The 11,372-nt window shown below is 42.4% G+C and overlaps 1 protein-coding gene across 1 annotated transcript; it reads left to right on the top strand.

Annotated features, from left to right (window-relative positions):
• Positions 1 to 2,918: 2,918 nt before the first annotated feature.
• tdrd15 (tudor domain containing 15) lies at positions 2,919 to 10,992 on the top strand (the record flags this gene model as incomplete). Its single annotated transcript, XM_071514913.1, has 4 exons — positions 2,919 to 2,950; positions 4,381 to 6,410; positions 6,459 to 10,208; positions 10,771 to 10,992. Coding segments are annotated over exons 1-4 (6,034 nt in total), but the record flags the coding sequence as incomplete, so codon positions are not given.
• Positions 10,993 to 11,372: the final 380 nt, after the last annotated feature.

Below are 11,372 nucleotides of genomic sequence, written 5' to 3'. Positions count from 1 at the left end.
ACAAGTCCAAGAAAAGATTAAAACAATATGCAATATTGCAATGTCCAGCATTTTCTAAGCCTGGTCAGGTTATAAGAAGCCTAGAGGAAAGCAGGACAAGTCTGTGTCTCTCTGGAGCCTTGTTAAACCTCACAGGACAACCTTAGACTAATAAAGCAGTGCTGTGGGAAGGCAGAGCTAATGAGGCTGTGGATGCATTCATCATATTTACAGAAGACTGGGGCTGATCCAGGTTATCAATGATTAACAGAAAACCCCCTCATCCATCCATCCATCTAGCCATCCTCCCTTTCCACAACCTGACGATCAGCTGTCCCTTTGTAAAGTTATACTGGAAGAAAGACCACAGTGATTTAGGCTGAAAGTTTTTATGTTTATGGTTTAAACCCCTTTCAAACATGCCAAATGAATACCTCTGTCATTAGTGTGAGTGTTTTTCTGCCAGTGGCTAATATATATTTTTTTATTGATATAGCAGAAATTCACAAGATTAGACACACTATACAAAGTGTAAGCTTGCAGTGTAAATTTGAGTAGGATTTAGGCTACAGTTCCACCTAGATTTTGAATTCAGCACACAATTTTACAGTTGATTAACTTTGTTATTGTTCAGTAATCAATCAAAGGATGTATTTCATGTATTGTTAATATGATCTTAACTGAGTAGAATGATAATATATACTATGTTTTTTAGCGAGTTGAAATAAAAATAACCTATGACATTTTTTTTTGTCTTTATTGAAAAAACATTCAAATATACAAACAGTGCAGACATGTGCTCAGTATAGTAGTATACAAAGAAACAAGAATATGAATTTAAATAAACAAATAAAAGTATACACAGTTTTATAACTTTTTTTTTAGTGTTTATAAGTTTGAGAGTCTTAATATATTCATTAAATTCACATAAGAATCTAGTGAAATTGGGGGTAACTTTTGTTATTTTGCATTTATGGATGTGAAATCTACCATATAGAATCAATAAAAATAACCTATGACATCGCTAGTTAAGTCAAGCAGGAAATGAGATCAAAGATCGAACACGTGGTCTGAGAGGAATCGCCATCACCCTGACCTCAGGCTGCGGACATGACGAGGCAGTGGACAAGGTATGGAAATAATCATAAATGTAAATTATCTCTAGTCAGTTACTACCGATTAACCGTCGTTTTAAGCGTCTTCCTGGTAATTAAGGTTAATTGGAGACAAACGTGTAGGCGGCCGGTGCACAGCTAGCACGTCGTTAGCTTGTCTTTGCTAGCTGTTAAGCCCCGTTAGCTCCAGAGGATCGTTCCACCGCTGTTAAAATGTCTGCCAAGGCGCCTGCTCCTATTGCACTTGTGTTGCTTCGGGGAAACGATTTTTTTTTTTTTTTTTAAATGTTCCGTCTGCATGCTATGAGTATTATTTGTGTCACTGTCCAGCCATTTCATAAAGATTTATACTGCTCTGTCGTATTTGTTTTTGATGGTGTTTAACATCATGCCCAGTCAACTAGATAGCTGGCAATACTAACAACTTTAAGCTACAGAAATGCTCATTAATGCGCGCTGCCCCTGTAAAAATAAACTGAGTGTAAGAGTAAACTAAAGTGAAGTAAGGACAGTAAAGCTCATTACTAGTGTTTTAACAAGTGCCGCTAAACTGAGTCCAGTAGGCGCCCTCTCATGGTGTAGTTCCAGGTCAGTGCCGCAAGATGGCGCTGTTGACTCGCATAGAGATGCTGTCTTCAGGGTCTCATAAACTCCCTCATCTGAGTTCACAAGTCATATAGCACCTGTGGCGCATTCAGGTGGTTTTGGTTGAAAATAACGACAAAATGTGTCCTGGAACAAAGATGGCTGGTGTTCTATGTTGTAAATCAAGTGGCACAGAGCTCCTATGTGCTGCAGTGACAGAATGAAGACCCTATTGCATTTTTTCTTTTCTTTCTTTCTTTACTAAAAGTGTCTGCAGCTTAGAAACTAAGTCCTACATCAGCCATATTCGGCAGGTGAGCTCCTATGGCCCCCCAGTACTCAGGCAACAAAAACTACAACTTGATGTTTTGGCCAATAACTTCTGAACCGTTTGTCGTAGAGGAAATTATTGTATCCTTAGATTCTTTGGATGGTGCTGAGTTCAACCCATATAGGTATCACTCCATATTGGATTTTCTGCCATTTTCTCCACTTTTTTCACAACTCCTCCTGCGCCGTTCATTTGAGTCACACACAACTTGTTGTGGACCATCATGATATCTTTTTTCAGCCAATAAACTTTTAATGAAGCACGCCCTATCACAAAATTGTCCATAACTTATCGACCATTCATCTAATCAGACCAAAATTTGAAACACATATTCAGGAGTGTTGCAAAGCATTAAACAGACAAAACATTTTAATGATATCTTGAAAACTGGGTGTACAGTAGGTCAAAAAGCCCAGCAGCAAATAGTTTGATAAATTGACATTGTGACATGTTCAAGATAGTTTGATCAATCTTCATCAAACTAAAGACAAATGTCTGTACTCTCATGATGATGTTTGTACAGCCATGTTTAAATTGATTAATGTGGGGCACTGATACAGTTAGGCTATAATATTCTTTCTGAGGCTTTCAACATAGGTGGGACTATCACCTGTGACCCTTTGTTTTATTTCCCCACTTTGGAATACCAAAGGAAAGATTGTGAGTTCGGGTAGTGTGTGATCCTTTATCTTTTTTCCTGTTATGTAGTGTGAACAGTTCCAATGGGATGGCAGGTCGAGGTTGTTTAGTCTGTAGTCTTGTAGTCTGACCTAGGTTTTAGGCATACACTCTGAAGGTTCACATTACAGCTGGAAAAGTACTTGTATTTCCTCTGAATACATTTGGTTATCGACTACTTCTCTTTCTCTTGTTCTGTTTAGGATTTAGCAGTTCCAGTTGCTGCTGCCATGAAGTCGAGGCTGGGCTCAGAACATCAAAAGTATGTAACACTAAAATTTTAAAGAGTAGCCTAACTAAACCCCAAACCCAAATCTGTGGTGAAGCCTGATACCTAATGGTGAAATGTATGGTACTGAACTGGCCATCTGTTTTTGGCTGCTCTTTGTGCCAGGTGATGTCCCCTTCTATAGAGAACAGGTGGTGATGATGATAATAATAATAATATTATTATTATTATTATTATTAGTAGTAGTAGTAGTTGTAGCCTAGAAATTTAATAAAATAAAATACCACAAAAAAGATATACTATAGGCCATATGCTGCCAACATTATTGCTCTGTAATTATGTTGCTCATCATCATCTCTCATTACCACACTTGGGTGTTTACCTTTTGAATTATAAGTGCTGCTGAGTAAAAGTGTTGTAACATGACCCATGGCGACATTGTAGCAGGCTACACTCGCCTGTCTTGTAGCTGTGTCGCTCGTAATTTGAACGCAACATCTATTCTACCGGGACCTTTCTCCATACAGATTTCTAATGAAGAGTTTCAGCGTAATAATAATAATGATAATAATAATGATAAAAGTCATAATAATCAAATTTACCATCAGTTGCTGATTTCCAAAGGGTTCTACGATAATCTAAAATAAAGCGCTAAAATAATGCTTTATTTTTTACGTAATATTTTGCCCAAAAATGATCCAAAATTACTAGTAATTTTCCAGAAATGTGTGAAATTTCATTTAAATTACATAAATTTACCCAGATATTAGAAATGTCTTTGACATTACTTGACAGTATCAAGAAATTAAAAAAGAAACAGCCTGTTCTTGGCAAGACTAGAGATGCTGGAGAATGTAAAACATGTAAAAATGGATTGAGAGTGTTTTTGGTACATGACACCACACACACAGCTTTGAATGGACCTCAAGACATAAAAGAATATGGGACCTCAAGGTATTGTATTTCTATTTCCTTTAGATGCATTCATCTTTAGTAATTCGCTTAATTCTGGTTTTAATTGAGTCAGAAACAAGAGTAGGTAATTCATGGTGTTGTGACTGTAAGTGCTTTTTCTTCCACCCATCCCACTCACAAAGATTTGTGAAAGCTCACCATAGTGGAATTTGAAGATTATGCTTTTTGTCAGTAGGCTTCTTTACCACTTGGCAAAACAACTTAATGTATAACATTCCTTTGACTTCAGATACATTTTTGGCTCCACCATTTCATTTTCAGTAAATGTGTATTTGTGAAATATGACATATTTGTTGAAATATGTCTTGCATTGATTGGTGGGAATACAAGGGGAAAAGAGCTTTCACAACTGGGACTGCAAATGGGTACGCTTTTGGGAAAATATTAGTCACTTGTGTGCCTCTAGAAGTCACTTTAGTCTTTTGATGCTGAACATATGAAATGTGAAAGTTATCTTAAATGCTAATATAGTCCACTTTAATTTGCAGGTCTCAGGATCCAGGCCCATCTGCTCCATGTGCTCTGTGGCCGGTGGACCTCAAGTTAACTCACTTGGACTGGAGCCCTGAAGCAACCTTGATACACTTTCAGGGACAGTATCTCAGTATATGTGAACTTGACTATAACATTGTGCAGGGAGAAATACAAAACACACCAAAGACAAAAACCGCTGTGGATATAGGTGAGTTTTGCCTCGTAGAAGATTTGACGTCAGCCCGCTGGTACAGAGGAAGAGTTCAGAACAGAAAGAACGACTTGTTTGATGTGTTTCTCATAGATCATGGAAATGTCTTGAGTGTCGACATTGCCCACTTGTCTTCCTGTTCAAATGATCTGTTCATTCTTCCACCCAAGATCGTTTGTGGCTTTCTTGCGAATGTGCTGTCACTTCAAGACTGCTGGGATTCTGTAGTGCAGCAATACTTCTCAAGCCTAATCGGGAGAAATGTCACAGGATACCTCCATGCCCTCCTTCCCCATAAAGTCCTCATATTGGAAGCCCCTGATGTCAACAACGATCTCATTAGATTGGGTTTTGGCAGGCATGTGGACACAGACACTTTCCTCCTCTTGGTTGAGATGCTCACAGAGGTGCCACTCAAGCAGAATATCGAACCTGTTCCTGATTTGCTGATTGAAAAGCCAAGGGGACAAGAATTTTGCTTCAAACCAACCAGTTTGCAGGGATTTGAGGATATTTTGTCATTCTGTGGGCCTAGATTGATTGCTGGGACACGTGTTACAGTGAGAGTAACTGCTGCAGTCAACCCTGGGCTGTTTTACTGTCAGATGACCAGTGTGGAAACAGCTCTTGAGGCATTGTCAGAGAAGTTGGCTACAGCTTGTGAGTCCAGAACCAAAGATCCCAGGCAGAAGCCTCCAGAAAACCTGGGCCTACTCTGCTCAGTCAAAGGCAAAGATGAGAAATGGTACAGAGGCTTTGTACAGTTTCTCCCAGTGAACTCTCAAGTAAGAGTGCTGTTTGTTGATTATGGATTCTGTGAATCTGTCAAAGTTGAGAATGTCCACTGGTTGCCACCTGATTTCCATTCAACACCCATCATGGCTTTCCCATGCTCACTCTCCTCTGTGACTGATCAAGACGAGGCAGCGAAAACTCAGCAGTTGAGTTTCCTCAAGAAAGGCTTGCTCAGAGGAGTATTAGATGTGGAGATCAGAAGTTTTGATGAAGAGCAGAATCTGTATACTATCACAGTACTCGGTGCAAAAGATAGTCATGTGAAGGAACCAGAACCAATCCAAGAACTTCCCAAAATGAAGATTGAGACGGTGTTCGAGACTGAGCAAATGCCACCTCAGGGTGGTTATTTATACTATGAGACAGTCATGGCTCAAGCCTTAGGTGAAACACTTGAAGCAGAGAACGTGCAGGTGGACTCTGTATTTGTGGGCTACGTGGAGCATGTCTTGAATCCTAACCACTTCTGGATTAGAACACAAAAACGCAATCATGACTTCGAAGAAATGATGAAAGAAATGGCTGATCACTTCAGTCAAGTAAAACTGGATGAGGAAGTACTGACGAATCCTGAGGTTGGCACACTTTGCTGTGCGATGTATGAGAAAGACATGCATTACTACAGAGGTGTAGTGACAGACACTCTTGAGCATGGAGCTGAAGTGTTTTTCATTGATTTTGGAAACATTGAGAAAGTGCCACACATGTTGATTAAGGAGATACCAGAGAGATTTGCCAGCGAACCAGCATTTGCCTTCTGTTGTACTCTTGTAAATGTTGTTCCTGTGTGTGACGTGTGGACCAGCGCCAGTGCCGACTTGTTCAGACAAGCCGTGTCGAACAAAGCTCTACGAAGCCATGTTGTCCACTTGAGAAAACACAAATTCGTTGTGGATCTCTATGAGATGGGAAGTGACAACAATCACAGCATCACTGAGCTTCTGATCTCTTCAAATCAAGCTGAGTACTGGAACAACATTCCTTCAGAGCTTGTGATGCAAAACAAAAAAAATGTGACAGAAAAAACAGACAGACAAGGCCCACAATCTAGTGTGACATCACACAAAAGATTTAGTGGGAATACAGCGCAATGGGAGGATTGTAAGCAGAAGAATGAAAAGTCCACCGAAGTCAAAGCTGAAATCTTGCAGGGAGAGAACACACAAAAAAATGAGACTGAAAAGGCCCAAGCTCCTCTTAAATTCAAAGCTTTTAACTTCAAGCCTGGTTGTGAGTTTGCTGTCCACTGCTCTCACGTCAACTCTCCATCAGACTTTTGGTGCCAGCTTCTAACTATGGTTCCAGCTTTGGAGGAGCTGATGGATAAGATTCAGCAGTATTACACAACTCACACAGTTCCAGTCCAGTTAGGTGTTTCATGTTGTGTTGCCAAGTCACCCGAGGATGGAAGATGGTACAGGGCCTGCATCACAGGACAACAGAAAGGTTACGTCAATGTGATATTGGTTGACTATGGCATGTTTGTCCAACTCAAGGAGCACAATCTTCAGACAATACTACCAGAATATGTAGAACTCGAAGGACAAGCTTTCAGATGCAGTCTTTACAACCTGATCGAACCTGTTGATCCCAAGAGCTGCGGCGTTTGGAATACAAGCGTGTGTAATTCACTGAAGGATTTTGTGCGAGACAACTCCAGTCTAAGATGTTCTGTTGTTTCTCAATTACATGTGAGAAACAAAGGGCTGTGCAATGTTGTGGACCTCTACAACACTCAAACGCAGCAGAGCATAACAAATATGCTTGTGGAACAGGGCCTGGCAAGAGAAGTGCAAATCTCAACAAAGCTACTGTCAACTGTGTGTCCTGAGTCTTTCATCTACTCCTCGTTCAAACTAAGTACCGGAAGTGAGGAACAAGTCTACATCACTCACGTGAGCAGTCCGTGGGAAGTCTTCTGCCACCTCGACAGAAACTGTGAACTCATTGAAGAACTTGAAAAGAAAGTCTCAGTGGAGAGTGAGAAAATGATGCAAGCCAACACAAGAGCTGTTGTAGGGAAGTTGTGCCTGGCAAAATACTTTGATGGCAAATGGTACAGGGGCTTTGCACGCCCTGTTCAGTCTCCTCTGCATCTTGCTGTGTTCTTTGTGGACTATGGAAATGTGAGCATATCTGAGAAAACCAACGTCATGTGTATTCCCATGGATTCTGCTGACTTGCTGTACACACCCATGCAGGCTGTGAGATGTAGCCTTGCTGGAGTCCCGAAGGAAGAGCTCTGTGCAGAGGGCAAACAGTGGCTTGATGAAACCATCCTCAATAAGGAAGTGAGAGCCGTCATAGTTGGAAAGAGTGAAGATGGTTCACTTGTGATAGAGTTGTTTGATGGAGACGTCTACATTAATGAGAAAGTGAAGGAGCTCATTCTCAGTCTAAAACCCAAACCAAAGTTGGTGGTGAGTGTTGACACAGACAGACACACAAACGTGAAGACTTCGGTCAAGGACTACAACAACCATCCTAAAAGAAGGCCGTCTTCATATTCTCCCAAATCCAATGCCCTTAAACGCTCTCACGTCCGGAATGCACGCAACAGTAAACAAAATGAAAGGAAATGTGTTCCAATGAAAACTGAGGAAAACAGGAAAGCAAAGCAACAAATGGAGCACCATGATACAAACAATGTATCAGAACAACCACCACACACACATGAAATGCCTAAACTCTCCTGTTTGCCTGACAAGAAAGTGAGTGCAGGATTCAGGGCTAAGTGTTATGCCTCCCACATTGATTCAGTCAACAGCTTTTTCCTTCAAATGCAAGAGGATGAACCGGCCATCTTGAAAATGGGCCAAGATCTCAACTCGGATCTCTGCAGAGATTCCCTGACGAAGACCACACCAGTGGATTTGAGAATCAATGACCTTGTTCTAGCTGAGTATGAAGAAGATACGGCTCTATATCGCTCTGTTGTGAAGGGCTATGAAGGGAGTGGCTCTTTCAAAGTTGAGTTTGTGGACTATGGAAACTCTGCAGTCGTTGGGAAGGAGAAGCTTTACTCTATAACAAGGGAGCATCTCTCTCAGCCAAGATTCAGCATACCCTGCTCCCTAGACACAAGCACTTACAAAACTGATGCTTGTTTCACTGACGCTGTAATGGAAAAGCCTCTCATGGTTGACTTTGTCAGTCAATTTGGCACTCAGTGGAAAGTTAAGATTGAGATCCCAGCTTTTCCAGTGGCACCTGAAGCAACTGTTGAAAGTAGTGATGTAACTGAAAAGGAAGAGGAGGCCCCTGCTTTGCCCATGAGGTCATCTGAAATGGAAGAGGCACTGACACCCTGTGAGCAAAGCTCCTTTACAGTCAAAGAGGGAGCGAATCAGACAAGAACTGAATCTGAAGGTGTTGTGTCCACTGCCAAAAGTGAAAAACTCATGCTGAAATCACCACCTACCACATCGTCAACCAAACATGAGTTAAAGACATGCAAGCATTACCATAGCAGAAAAGCCTCCGGAGACACCGATTACTCTCCAAAGATCCCGGATGAACCAAGCAAGACCTCCAACTCCCCTGTTGAAGCAACGCATGATCCTGGAGGTATAACAGTACCTCCAATTATTCAAGCCAGAGAGACAGAGACCGGGACACTTCTATCTGTCCTATGTAACGGCGATTTTTACATGAGACTCAATAAGACCACAGACCTTTTCGCTGCACTGGAAAGTCTCATAGCTGAAAACCTGTACAAGTGTGAGGTGGTGGCTGAGGAGGAGGTAAAAGAAGGGCTCAGGTGCTTAACGAAAGTACAAGGGGTGAACCAGTGGCACAGGGCAGTTGTTCAGCATGTCCACCAGGGCAAATGTCAGGTCTTCCTTGTGGATCATGGAATCACAGAAGAAATGACTATTGGCTCCCTCAGAGGGCTGTGTATTAACCTTACAGAAGTCCCCAGCCTTGCAGTACTGTGCAGGTTGAATAACCTTGGCTTCACTGTGGGAGAGGATGCTCACAGATTGTGGCAGGAAGCACTCAGACCAATGATAGGCAGTGATGTAAAGCTGCTGTTTGTGTCCTACTCCAAAGCGGATAACCTTTGGCTGGTTGAAATAGTCATGAATGGACTGTTCCTCATTCCGAAAAGAATCGCAACCTTACAGCAACGTGCCGAAGACATGACCCCTTTACCCACAGAGGCTCAAAATGCGAGGGCAGATGGAGAAACCACCTCGGACCCAAGCCCTCCCCGGCGACTCTTCTTCGCTCCCGTCCATATGGACAAAGCGTATTCTGGCTTTGCCGCCGCAGTGACGACTCCCTTCGAGTTCCGCGTCGCCCTGGAAGACTTGCTCCTCATCATGCACACCGTGTCCATCATGTTGGACGACGTCCCCGGGGAGACGCCTCCTCTTCCCGAAGCCCAGCTCGTCCCCGGCTCCTGCTGCCTGGTGAAATCGGACGCCAAGAACAAGTGGTGCAGGGCTGAAGTCGCGCACGCCGACGACAGAGTGGTGGTCAACCTGGTGGATTACGGCCATTGCGTGGCCGTGGCGTACGAAGACCGCGCCGAGCTGAAGAGGCTTCCGGAGGCGCTGATGAGACTCCCCAAGGTGACCTACCCGTGCGTCCTGAGGGGAGTGAAGCCGATTCAAGCGGACGGCCAGTGGACGGACGAAGCAGCGGTCTTCTTCCAGGAGCGTTTGTACCAGAAGAACCTCCAGATCTTCTTCAGGGAGTTTGTTTCAGATGCGCACTGGGAGGTGGACCTCCTGGCAGACGGCGTCCATGTTGCCAAGGAGCTGGTGGACGCCAGACACGCCAATTACATAGACGTCATGCTTGGACTGAGGTATGATCATCAACCTGCATGTACATCTTTAACACATTCTTTCAATCAGCCCTTTATTTCTTTATTCCTCCACTCATTTTTTCACATCATTCATTTTAATTACATACAGCACATTTCTTTGAGATGATAGATGAGCAACATTTTGTTTTTATTCATTGCATGCACTTAGGTTGTTTTTAGGCAGATTTTTTTACTGTGTGTATTAGGGATGGGACAATATATTGAAAATTAATATATCGCAATACAAAAATGTGTCAATACGTATCGTGGGGCAGAAAAATTAATGGTGATATTAGCTCCATTTTATTTTGCCGTAGTAATCACGAATGAGACGCTTGACCGTCACAATTTCACAAACTCTCCATCTATATTGTATTATGTGCACGCTGTAATGACATTTTTAAATTCTTTACATTCTAGCAAGCCAGTGCCATTGCAGGAAAGATATGTGGCTCAGAAATAAATATAATTCTGCACATAAGTTATTTATTACATTGTTTTGTGGTTGTATCGAACCGCGAACCCCAAATCGCGTATCGAATCGTATCGCGAAATAGCCTAAGCGAATTGTCCCATCTCTAGCATGTATACACTTCCAAGCTAAAGACATCGAGCTCAGCCTTAAGCCTGGTACATTCACTTCGCACAGGTTCCTGGAGCAGAGCCCCTGCGAAGTCCTACCTCGGCACCGCACCAGCGAGGAAGACTACAGCCAGAAAGAGGCAGACGACAGTGTCACCAGAGACTCCAACGAGACGTCAGACCTTTCTGCTGAGGCCACCGACAGCACAGTCAACAGCCAATGTAAGATACACTGAATGTACAAAATATTAGGGACACTTACTCTTTTCATGAAGTAAACTGAATCCGGGTCTATACCAATCTATACCATGAATAGATATTTTAAAATGCTCTATCCACTACTAGCTGTACCTTTCCCTCCTTCTAACAGGTTTCCTGATGTGAAGGTAGCCTGGCTGTATCGATCACTAAACTGGCCACATGTAAACGTAGCTAACAGTCTTTTGTACGCAGCTGTTAGACATCAGCCAGCCTCAGGTAACAGGAATGAGGCTGCTTACGTCACCTGGGTCAATTAACACGATTACCTTTAATTTACCTTTAAACACTGTTGTGTAAACTTAATCATATTCATTCACTGTGAAATCCATATAATGTTTTCT

This window comes from Centroberyx affinis, unplaced genomic scaffold (genome assembly GCF_046629955.1).
Source record: "Centroberyx affinis isolate AG114_WGS23_722 - 3 ecotype Tasmania unplaced genomic scaffold, CSIRO-AGI_Caff_v1 ptg010350l_1, whole genome shotgun sequence".
Lineage (NCBI taxonomy): Eukaryota > Metazoa > Chordata > Actinopteri > Beryciformes > Berycidae > Centroberyx > Centroberyx affinis.
This window is presented reverse-complemented; position numbering and strand designations above follow the sequence as displayed.